This window comes from Corythoichthys intestinalis, chromosome 17 (genome assembly GCF_030265065.1).
Source record: "Corythoichthys intestinalis isolate RoL2023-P3 chromosome 17, ASM3026506v1, whole genome shotgun sequence".
NCBI classification, from domain to species: Eukaryota; Metazoa; Chordata; class Actinopteri; order Syngnathiformes; family Syngnathidae; genus Corythoichthys; species Corythoichthys intestinalis.
In genome coordinates, this window is record NC_080411.1 from 12,825,382 (window position 1) to 12,838,107 (window position 12,726).

At 38.5% G+C, this 12,726-nt stretch overlaps 2 protein-coding genes across 2 annotated transcripts in view; both read left to right on the forward strand.

Annotated features, from left to right (window-relative positions):
* The first annotated feature begins 1,964 nt into the window (after positions 1–1,964).
* f2rl1.2 (coagulation factor II (thrombin) receptor-like 1, tandem duplicate 2) lies at positions 1,965–8,540 on the forward strand. Its single transcript, XM_057818605.1, has 2 exons — positions 1,965–2,159; positions 3,819–8,540. The coding sequence occupies exons 1-2, from the start codon at positions 2,090–2,092 to the stop codon at positions 4,910–4,912; spliced, it is 1,164 nt and encodes a 387-aa protein (XP_057674588.1). The 5' UTR covers positions 1,965–2,089; the 3' UTR covers positions 4,913–8,540.
* s100z (S100 calcium binding protein Z) overlaps positions 2,014–12,726 on the forward strand; it is a 29,664-nt gene continuing 18,951 nt past the window's right edge. Inside the window, exon 1 of the mRNA XM_057818610.1 lies at positions 2,014–2,159. The gene's annotated coding sequence lies outside the window, so the exon portion shown is untranslated. The remainder of the gene's footprint in view (positions 2,160–12,726) is intronic.

Here is a 12,726-nt window from a genome sequence, read left to right on the forward strand (position 1 = left end):
GAGTCACATGATATTTTGGAGGGAAAATGACAAGCAGTACTCAATTTGGACATTTAGGGAGTTACGTAGTTTCTATGGGGCGTACTCACTTTTGTTGCCAGGGGTTTAGATATTAGTGGCTATATTTGGAGTTATTTTGAGGGGAAAATAAATTAACTCTATTATATAAACTGCACACAGACTGCATTTCATTATGTCAAAGTGTCGTTTTGGCAGCGTTAACCCATGAAAAGATATACAGTGCCCTCCATAATTATAGGCACCCCTGAAAAAGATGTGTTTTTTAGCTTCTAATATATTTTTTAATTCAAATAATATGGGACCTTAATGGAAAAAAGACAAAAATCCAACCTTCAATACAAGTACAGTACATTCATTCAGCGGGGAAAAAAATCCCACATAAGGAAAAAATTATTCGGCATCAAATAATGTGTGTCACAATTATTAGCACACCTGGTGTTAATACTTTGTACAACACCTTTTGCCAACAAAACAAGGTCTGGGGACTGAGACTGCCATGGGAGAAGCTTGATTTTGTGTCTGGTGAACCATTTCTGTGTAGATTTGGCCATATATTTAGGGTCATTATCTTGCTGAAAGACCCAGTGACGACCCATCTTCAGCTTTCGGGCAGAGGGCAATAGATTCTGATTTAAAATGTCCTGGTATTTCAAAGCATTCATGATGCCATGCACCCTAACAAGGTTCCCAGGGCCTTTGGAAGAGAAACAGCCCCACAGCATCACTGACCCACCCCCATACTTCACAGTGGGTATGAGGTGCTTTTCAGCATGCGCATCTTTCGTGGCACGCCAGACCCGCTTAGAGTGTTTGTTGCCAAAAAGCTCAATCTTGGTCTCACACAAAAATACACACGGTCCCAGGCTTCAACTGGGACGGTGTGCTTTTGGTCAGACGAGTATGGCCCTAAATGTGACCCTAAACATATGGCCAAATCTACACAGAAATGGTTCACCAGACACAAAATCAAGCTCCTCCCATGGCCATCTCAGTCCCCAGACCTTGTTTTGTTGGCAAAAGGGGGTTGTACAAAGTTTTAACACCAGGGGTGCTAATAATTGTGACGCACATTATTTAATGTCAAATAATTGTTTCTTTATGTGGGATTTTTTTCCCCACTGAATGAATGCACTTGTATTGAAGGTTGGCTTTTTCTTTTTTTCCCATTAAGGTCCCATATTATATGAATTTAAAAAATATATATATTAGAAGCTAAAAAAACCCCATCTTTTTCAGGGGTGCCAATAATTATGGAGGGCACTGTACTTAGATATCTGCAGAAATGCGACGAGTGTACTCACTTTTGTGATACACTGTTTATCGTGTTTTCAGCCGTATTTCTATATTAACACAGAAAACAAATATGTACTAATGCAATCACAAATGACAAAGCTAAATTGCCAAATAAAATGCACCATACATTCTGTAATACAAAACGGATACTGTAAATGACAATGATCGTCATTTAAAAAAAAAAAAAAAAAGTACTAATCCTTGATGAATTTAGTTATAGTTATAAATTCAATTTTAACATTGATTTTTAACAAACATTTTTCAGAACAATGTCTAAATTTGAGTAAAAAATTATGGATAACCTTTTTAAATATTTTATGTGTCTGAATCTAAATAAAAATATTAACAGAAATAAGCATTGTGTTAAATTCTAAAAATATATATCAACAAGCAGGTTGTATCAATCAAGATAATAGAGAAAATTTATCTTAAATAAATTATAAATCTAATATAGGGTAATTTCATCAAGATTAAAATATAAGTGAAAAGTTTAAATTAATATATGATAGATTTTGTGTGTTTGCTTGTTGCTCAGCGTTGACGTCATCAGAGAACGCAACCGGCCCGGCGAATACCTGATGACGTCACCACGCCCACAGGCGAGCCAGGTAGTCTCGGGGCGTGGCTAGCGAGCTTCGGTGGGACCTATGGGTGGGACGTCGAGTTGAGGACAAGACGAGTCGGCGGATGTTTGGGTTAAAGGACGTGGTTTCTGGGCGTAGGACTTTAGAAGAACAATTTTGGTGGAGGGAGCCCAACTTTACTTCAAGAAAAAATGGATCCTTCTCGCTTTTTAGCGCTCTTCCTGGTCTTCTTGTGTCATTGTTGCACCGCGGTTGACGCAGGTAAGTTTTCCCCTAATCACTCCTTAAAAGACTGATCAAGACAAGTAATGTAGTTTACTGATAATAAAGGTCTGTGTTGAGTTCAAATAAAGTAAATTGAGCTAGACTGTTGGAAATAAGGTTTAATAAGTTAAGTTTCTCAACCTTTTACCGTGCTCGGTGCACAAACCTCGGCTTCCGTCAAGTCTATCAGGCCTTGTCGTGTGTGCAAACTTTGCGGTATACTCTGCGGCATCACCCACGATTTGAATGAAACCAAATATTAACATTGGGTGTTAACCCATTTGTATAAACAACACAACCAATTAAAAAAAAAAAACTTAATCTCTTTGGGGTTGAAAATATTCAGATTTTTAATTACTAACGTAAAACGCATCGTTTTGATATTGAAAACACTATGGAAAAACACAAAAGGAAAAAACTATGAAGTGAATATTTAGCTTATCCATTTGAAAAAATATAAACGACTAGTGACCGTGAAGTACTATCCCCAGTTCAGAACATATGCAGTACATATAACGATATGTCCTCCACAGCCTCCATTTAATTATGTTCCTTAGCTTTCAGATGTTTTTCTTTTACTGTATTCCTGCCAGAGATTATAGTAGAGTAGCCAAAACAAATGTACCCAAGTAAGAGTAGTGTTACTTCAAAATAATATTACTCAAGTAAAATTAGTCATCCAAAAATGTACACAAGTACACGTAAAAGTATTTGTTGAAAAGAATACTCAAGTAATTAGTAACATTGTGAGTAACTGCTTCAAACGTTTGTTTTTTTTAATTTTTTTGTCAGCACAGAATTATAAGATGACAAAGATGACTTTTTATACACCTTTTTAACAGACAAACTCGCACACGTCATGAATTCACCAACTATGTACAACAGGGGTCTCCAAACCGGTCCTCGAGGGCCGCTGTGGGTCCTGGTTTTTGTTCATACCGATCAAGCACAGAACTTTTAACCAATGTGGTTTCCACTAAAACAAGCAGCACCTGACTGCAATCAACTGATTACACTTATAAAACACCAGATTGGTGAAAAGTTGTGGTCTTGTTTTGTTCGAGTGAAATCCTGCACCCACTGCAGCCCTATGTGGAATAGTTTGGAGACCACTGATGTACAGTGACTGTTTCACTCGGAAGATGTACCCACTTGTCTTTGCACAACTCACAGAAATGACGCCCCTAACAATGCTACACAATGGAGGCTTTCCAGCGACGCTAGAGGCACGGCCTGTATCCCAGCCTGCTTTTTGGCACCAAGGGTACTTCCAAGTGAAACCAATTGCTGTACATAGTTAGTGTATTCAGGACTTGTGCAAGAGTTCTGTTAGATATGATAACGATGAAGATATAGGGAAAAAAGTAAGCCTGACTTAGTCTATGAACTCAATGTAAACACAATATGTTTTTTATTAAATACCCATTTTTTGAATTTTTATAAACTGTGCCGCATCAGAGGGATTAAAGCATGCGGGTCCGGAGACGCAGGTTATCGACCTCTGCTCTAGCCGCATCCACTGAAACATGTTATGAGTACATTCTTATTCTACCGGCCACTAAATGCACTCAAAGGGTGACTTCTTGTGCTAAGGCTAAGCTAACATTAGAATGTGTGTTTATTTTAGTCACATATGGGTACTTTTTGTGTGTGTAGAAAAAGGTAGTCGCGGCTTCATCGGTTTGATCAACCCGGAAACCCCGGACCTGGTGGAGGTAGACAATGCCACCTCCGATACCCTGCAGAGCGGTCTCACCACCGTTTTCCTGCCGATGGTGTACATCGTGGTATTCGTGGTGGGCCTTCCCCTCAACGCAATGGCCATCTGGGTATTCCTGTTCCGCACCAAGAAGAAGCACCCGTCGTCCATTTACATGGCCAACCTGGCTCTCGCCGACCTGCTCTTTGTTTTATGGACGCCGCTGAAGATTGCTTACCACCTGGCGGGAAACGACTGGACGTACGGCGAAGGGCTTTGCAAGGTCCTGGTGGGCTTCTTCTACGGGAATATGTATTGCTCCATCTTATTCATCGCCTGCCTCAGCGTGCAACGCTACTGGGTTGTGGCGCACCCGCTCTCCCAACAGCGCAGGAACAACAAACTAGCGGTGATCATATGTGTCGCCATCTGGATTTTTATCTGGCTCACCACGACGCCGCTCTATTTGTACCAGCACACGGCCAAGCTTAGCAAGCCCGTCATCACCACCTGCCATGACGTCAGTGTCATCCTGGACCGCAGCGACCCCTTTGCCTCAGTCCGACTGCCTTACTTCTATTTCATCCTGATGGGTGTGGTGGTATTTCTAGTGCCTTGCGTCGTTATCGTGGTGGCGTACGTGCTGCTTCTCCGGGCGCTGGGCCAAGGCATGGGAGATGCAGCGGCGGCCAAGAACCGGCGGAGGGCGGTGATGCTGATCGGCGTGGTGTTGCTCACCTTCCTGGTGTGCTTCATCCCCAGTAACATCATGCTGGTGCTGCACTACTCTCTGCTAAAGGAGGGCGTGGTGGATAACGGCTACGCCTTCTACATCGCCACGCTCTGCTTGGCAAGCCTCAACAGCGTATTGGACCCTTTCATCTACTACTTTGTGTCAGACGATTTCCGGCAGCACGTCAAGAACACGCTGCTTTGTCGCAGCAGCCGGACGGTGGAACGCATGCGGGTCTCCTTCAGTTCCATGAAATACTCCAGGAAGAGCAAGTCATACGTGTCAGACTCGGGAAACACGCAGAGCAGCTCGTGCTAGCCGAAATAAGGACAATTGGACTTTTAATTGGATGCAAGTTCAGTTTGTAGCTTGTCCGACAAGGCTGCGAACTTCCCAAAGACTTGAAAGTGTTTTTAACCTAATTTAGTGTTACCCTGCTTTGTAAATAAATGCTAAAAAAACAATCATCTGACCCTTTTGTCAAGGATTCGGAGCCGCGTTGTGACGCTGTCAGACCGGGATTCATGGAATGCGGCTTTTTTATGATTGCCTGAACTGGTCCGGTCTTGCCCTTCCCAGATAACAAATAGTTAAACAGAGGAAAGTGTCCTGCACTGACCTAACCCCCACCATACATCAAAACACCCACATTTTTCGCAGTGTTCTGCTTCAACTGAAGCTACAGCAATGCATCGAACAACCCAAATAATTTGACAAAATAGTCAAAGCAAAGTGTAGAATTAAGTTACTCTCTGTGTGTTCGCAAGCAGTTTCCAGGCCAAGAATTCAACAAAGCATAAATATTGTGCATGTTTGCCAAACACACTCATGTTGCTAAGCCCACCCGGAAAAACAGAAGTGTTGAAATACCTACTCTTTGCCTATGAAAGGTCTCAAAACCAACGCAGTGATCAGCGCTTAATCATCCAAGCTTTGGTTTGAACTCCCACACCTTCCCTGTTGTTGTTCATTAGCTAATGCTGTTCTTGGTTAGCCTCTACAGCAGGGGTCCCCAAACTTTTTCCTGTGAGGGCCACATAACTTTTCCCTTCTCTAATGGGGGGCCCGGGGTCAGTTTGTAACAGAAAAGGTGTGATGATTGTAGGAGTGCCTAAATGTAAAAATTACGGGTTGTCAAACGATTACATTTTTAATTGAGTTAATTACAGCTTAAACATTAATTAAACGTAATTAATCGCAATTCAAACCATCTCTAAAATATGTCATATTTTTCTGTAAATTATTGTTGGAATGGAAAGCTAAAACACAAGATGAATATATACATTCAACCAGGCCATTAGGGGGCCCTAAGCAAATTAATGCCAAGGGGCCCATATTTTTGGCCCACTATTTCATCACAGTGTACTGTGAAACCCATACATGCAATCCAACCCATGCGCCCATATTTTGCATATTAATCAGATTTTGTTGCACTGCATTCTTCAAACTTCTCACCCCAAATAATTGTCAGTACTTACAGTAGATAGCACCAAACCAAAGAACAAAATTAAAGAAGAACTTTTATTTTTTAAGCTTGTAATCAAGTATCAAAACTGACAAAAGACAAATAAAGCAAACTGTAGTAAACAAAATAGAGGCCCCCTACTGGTCAGGGGCCCTAAGCAGCTGCATAGTCTGCGTATAGGCTGGGCCGGCCCTGCATTCAACATACAGTACATAAGTACTGTAATTGTTTATTATAACAATAAATCAACAAGATGGCATTAACATTATTAGCATTCTGTTAAAGCGATCCATATATAGAAAGACTTGTAGTTCTTAAAAGATAAATGTTCATACAAGTTATAGAAATTTTATTTTAAAACCCCTCTTAAGGTTTTTGTTTTAATAAAATTTGTAAAATTTTCGATCAAAAAATAAACTAGTAGCCCGCCATTGTTGATGTCAATAATTACACAATGCTCATGGGTGCTTAAGCCCATAAAATCAGTCGCACCCAAGCGCCAGCAGAGGGCGACAAAACTAAAAAAAAACACAAGTAGCAAGTTGACATTGCACTGTGCTGTCATTTTAATCTGTTTGAGCCGGGCATCTGCGTTAATTACGTCAAATATTTTAAAGTGATTAATTTAAAAAATTAATTACTGCCCGTTACCGCGATAATTTTGACAGCCCTAGTAAAAATGTATTGTTTTTCAGAAAGCCACAATCAAATAACCCTCTCTGAATTCTTCACGGAACAAAAGTAAATAAAATAAAAATAATAATATAATATAATAATAAATAATAATAACACAATTAAATAAATAGATAATCAGCAAATAACCCTCTCTGGGTTCTTTGCAGAAAAAAGCCAGGAAATAAATAACACTATTCAAAAATAAAAAGAGAAAAAAAAAAATGTTCAGGGGGCCGGACGAAATGTGGGCCCACGGGCCATAGTTTGGGGACCCCTGCTCTACAGCATACACCCATTCATCTACTACTTTTTGTTGTTCAAATTAGTGTTAGCAAGTTGTTAAAGCATTAATATCAAAATATCCTGAAAAACATTTCTGCACTCCCCCACCTGCAGGTGATTAAAAAGGTCCTCGGGTCAGACGAGTCTGCTTGCAAGAAGTAAATGATTGTTGCTGTGTGTCTCTGTTACCATTTGCTGCTGACTCATATGTTTGTGAGTCACATTAAACCCGTGCAGGCAGACTAAACTGTTGCATTCAAAAGCTTTTTAGATCCTGAAGGTGTCTACTGAATGTAAATATAACATATGTAATGCATTTTTTACTAATTGTGTATGTTCTTTATTTTTAAATACAAAATTTATTGTAAAAATACATGTTTTTAAAACATTTTTTTTTTACTTACCATATTTCCGCGTCCATAGGGCGCACCGTATTATATGGCGCAGACTCATTTTCAGGTGATATTTCTGTATTTAACACACATATAAGGCGCACTATTGGGCGCATGAAAAACATATGCTTGCATGTGCCTTTAGTATGCGTGCTAGCAAGGGGCAAAGTGCGTAAAGTACTTGCATCAAGCTTAATAAATCCACAAGTCCATCAAAGTCCTCATCTCCTGTATCTGAATGAACAACTGAGCTAGGTCTCCATCTGACACGGCAGCTCAAATTTTCTTTATGCAGGGTCTTCTTAAAAATCACCATAAGTGACAGTTACTTTTTGTTTCGCATAGGTGATAGCATTGAGTTTAATCTGGGCTTCGTAAGCATGTCTCTTCACAGTAGATGCCATTTTCGAGGGTTCTTCACCAAAACAAAAGCTGTTTAGCCAACGCACACGCTAAATCGTTACAGCTACTAGGGGCCCGCCCCTATCACACGCAACCTTCTCCCTTTAAGGTTCTCATGTCCAGCTTTTCAAAAATTGCTCAGTCAGACACATTTTGGTACGCAGTCCACCCAATAGGCGTACTGTCCACCCCGGAATAGGCACCTTTCAAAACTAAAATTCTTGAAACTCCGGAGTTGTAGAACATATTGGAAGAAATTTGCATACTTGTGAGAAGGCGACATGTTTTATTTCTGACTCGTCTTTAAAAAAAAAAAAAAAAAAAGTTTAAAAAAAAAACAAATTTGGATGAAAGGTACTGGAAAACTGGTGTTGAAAGGCCTTAAAAAGTGCTTGAATTTGGACATGAAAAGTTGTACGAACCCTGAAAATGGCATCCAATGTTGAAAAATGCTATGTAAAAAAACAATGTTTATAAGATTAGTATGAATTGCTAGAATAGGAAAAACATTTATTTTAAGGAAACAATCTTCCTTTTGAAAATGCCCAATGTGTTTTTAAAAGTGTAAAACTAATTTGCATTTATATTTTCAAATAGACATTCTAAAATAATACAGGTTGTTATCGATAGACGTACAGTGATCCCTCATTTTTCACGGTTAATGGGATCCCCGGTAAAAATTAAAATCCGCGAAGTAGAAGCAGAGCTTATTTACACTGGGGAAAAAAAACTTTTTTTGGGGGGGGGGGGTTTAATGTATTTATTCAGATTTAACAGCATTGGAAAGAGATACAGATAAGACATGTTTTTCCTTTTTACCCAAAGTATAATTAAAAAATATACATAATGTATATTTTTATATGTTTGTTAAGCATTGCATTTCGTTGGCCAATCGTTTTGACAATTTTCGTTGGAATGACCTCGAATTTTTACAGCTTGTGTAGAAACGTTTCAAGTTTTTGTGTGTAACGCTTGGCATTTCTATCTTTTCAGGTTAAGAAATGCCGTTTACTTCAAAAGAAAACGCCTTTTGATAAAGCATTTTGCAGGGGGCGCTCATATTGAACATTATGAAAATCTGTCATAGAACCAACAAATATTTGTACTTTTCTTTGATAATTTAACCAATAAAACTTATGACCCAACATAAAGTGTATTTAGTTTCATTAAGATCCATGAAGTAGTTGCTGAGATATGGGCATTTAGAATGGGATCAACCATTTTGAAACACCCCGTATATATAATATATAAAATATTCTTTTTTTTTTTTTTTTTACATGTATGCGTACAGTACATGCCAAATATTTGGACACACCTCATTTGTGCGTTTTCTTTATTTTCTTGACTACAGTGTAAATTCTCAGTGAAGGTAATATTGGTATTAGAGTGGTGGTATAAGAGGAATGGCATACAACTGGTGCAAAAGTTACTTATTCAGTCGACAACAGTATGTTAGTGTTAACAATCATGTTTCACAAAAAAAGGAAAATATAGAGTCCCCCAGGGATCAATTTTGGGCCCACTACTTTTTCTTATTTACATTAATGACCTTGTTAATTCTTCTGACATACTACACATGATTTTGTTTGCAGATGATACCAACTTGTTTCTTTCACATTAAAAACCATTAGACCTACAGCACATTTTAAATGCAGAGTTAATAAAGATAGATAGCTGGCTCAGGTGCAACAAACTTTCCCTCAACATCAACAAAACCAGTTACTTAGTATTTAGATCAAACAAGAAAGCAGCTGACACAAACAGAATTCGTCTGAAACTAAACAACGACAATTTATGACAAGTCGATTCCACAAAGTTCCTGGGAGTCTTCATTAATAAGTCTCTCAATTTCAAATGACATATAGAACACCTTATATCAACACTATCCACGTATGTTGGACTATTCTTCAAAATAAGACACCATCTCCCTTTAACTGCACTTCTTACCTTGTACAAAACCTTGTTTGAGCCCCATATCAACTACTGTAACATCATATGGTGCAACACATTCCCCAGTCACCTAAAGAAATTAGAAACCCTACAAAAGAAGATGGTACGGACCATGTCCTGGGCTAGTTTCAATGCCCCCACCTACTCCTTGTTTTATAGTTTACGCCTTCTCCGACTCACTGAGTTGAACACATTTCATAATGCATGTATAATGTTCCAAATTGTAAATAATATGAATAGCAGACTGTCTGAGCTCGTTCCAGTCTGGACTCCTCCTCATACTCATAACACCAGAAACAAAGACCTCATCAGTGGGAAAAAGAGAAGACTTGTTAGCACCAGCCTGAGCATTGCAACTAGAGGTCCTCAGATTTGGAATGAGCTCGACAAAAGTCTAAAAGTGTTGAAATCCATCTCCACCTTTAAAACGATGCTAAAAAGCATTCTGATCAGTAAATATAACAATTCCAACATACTTAGGTTATAAATTGTCTTCAAAGTAGCCACCCTTTGCTCTGATTACTTTTTTGCACACTCTTGCCATTGTCTTGGTGAGCTTCAAGAGGGAGTCACCTAAAATGGTTTTTGACTTCACAGGTACATATTTTCAGGGTTGATTAGCGGGATTTATTGCTTTATGAATGGGGCTAGGACCTTCATTTGTGTTGCATTGAATGACGTGTGTCCAAACTTTTGGCCTGTACTCTACATGCATATATCTTAATGCTGTACTTTTTAAAAAATTTTTTTTAAATAAAACTGCGATGGACTCATGGCGCGAAGTTAGAAGCGTGAAGTAGCAAGGGAAATAAATAAAAAAGGATTCCTCCGACATTTATATTTTTAAAAGAAAAAAAATCATACCATTTTTGGATGTCTGAAACATATAAATGTCTAACAAGTGTACATTCAACTATTTAAAAAAGTGAGGAGATGATTAACTTGAAGCTAACAACATAAACTAATGCCAAGCACCTGATATGATGTGAGATGACCGCTTGACAATTGGTCATTGACCTCAGGGGGAGAAAAAAAACTGGTAAAAAAAGTATGACGAAACACATAGAACACTGTGTGGATCTTTTCCACCACATAGGTGTCCAGCTTCTTATTAAAAACAAAATTCAATAGAAATATGAACTAAGAATTTTCTTCATACAAATGTATGTTTATTTCACCTGAATATTTTAAATTTTCTAGTACGTATATTGGTGTCAGCATTGCTGAGGTGACACACATTTCGTAGCACCAAGTCAAATTTCAAGGTGGTTCTGCAAGTTTTAGTTACCAACATAAAAGCTCCCACACACCCACCCTTATTTTTGGTCTGTGCGTGCGACTGCTGCTTGTTTTACTTAACAACCCCCTCCTCAACAAACCCTTGAACTATTTCAGCATTATGCGTGTGTACTCCAAACCAACACCATTGCGTATTGTTTGTGTTGTAACATGCGCTATATGTCGAAGCTCATAAATGCCAATGTTCTTTTAACCACAGGCTTTACGTTCGTCGATGTATGAGCGAGTTCCTCTTCTGCTTATTTTGACATTTTTTGACTTCTTGTTTTATTGATTTTTTTTAAAGCTACATAGGACGGTGGGTGGCTATGACGGGCTAAGTTCTCTCTGCATTTTGCATCACTGCTGCTAAAACAAACATGGCCTATTGCGACACTCATAAAACAATTCACGTCAAACCGGTTTTGGCCTTCCCTTGCAACGAATGACAATAGAGTGTCACGGGCAAGGCAAGTCAGGATTGGGCCGGGCTTTGAATTTCTACTTTAATTGTTGTTTATAAGACACTCATTGATTTTTTTAAAACTACATTACAAATGTGATTCAATTCACGGGGCTTTAAACTCATTGGCTGCAATTGCCAGTCTTACATGTCCAATCCATTGAGCTGGGAGGGTTGGCAGCAAGCCCCTTCCAGTTCAAATGGACAGTGGTGGATGAAGTACTCACGTTTAAAAAAAAAAAAAAAAAAGTATCATAAATTTAGCATTACATGCAGTTCTCATGGTAAAATAAAAATGACTAAAGTGAGATTGAGCACAATAAGGTTAATGAAATGCTGAAATGCTTGTTTCAAATGTGATACATTTGGCAATCTAAGGTTTCAAGGGCGTAGGTTTAGGGACGGTAGGGACATTACACTACCAACTTTTCAGGATGCTTAAATTGTCCCCACCAACTTTTAAGCAACCTTATTCGTATTATATAATGAGTTCAGTTATGTAGGTAATTTAGATTGTCTTCCCATAGATGGTAAGGAAATAATATATCCTACCATTATTAAGTGAATTATTTTCATTATGTTCCGACTTACATTTATCCCTTTTCTCTTGCTGAATGTGCCGGTCCATTTTTTCCCCATTGGCTGATGACTTGACCTAGGGCTGGGCGATATGGCCTTATGTACGTATCGCGATAAATTGAGCAGATTTACCTCGATAACGATAAATGACGATAAATTCGCCCAAGCGGACTGTTATATAATTTGAAAATGTGAATAAATGCATGGAATACAAATTAACCGTTTCTCGTTACATTTATTTACCAGCTTTCAATTTAACAATTGCACATGCAGTCTAAACATTAAGTATTAAAAAAATCTTGTAAACAATAAGAATTCTAGTGTGAATATTTATAACAGCTTGTACGACTTGAAAAATGTACAACATTATAAAAATCAATATGACGACTGTGCAAACATGTAATTCTAACACAAATGACTTGCAGCTTTAACAGTACACTTCAGACAACTTATTGGTAATGGCTGCTGTGACATAATTATTCAACACAAGTGTTTACGTCAAGGTTTCAGGGGTTTTTTTTTTCCCCAGAACATTTTTTAATACATGCACCCCCTCAACCAGATTAAAGCTGTATTGCTCTGATGCCAATGAAACATTTAAGATTTTATGATGGCAGATTAAAGCAAACACATACAGAAAAATAGC

Excerpts from the sequence above, each read along its gene's own strand:
- f2rl1.2 (XM_057818605.1), top strand. The coding sequence starts at position 2,090 with ATGGATCCTTCTCGCTTTTTAGCGCTCTTCCTGGTCTTCTTGTGTCAT. Across the intron at positions 2,160-3,818 it reads TTGCACCGCGGTTGACGCAG|AAAAAGGTAGTCGCGGCTTC; the intron begins GTAAGTTTTCCC and ends TTGTGTGTGTAG.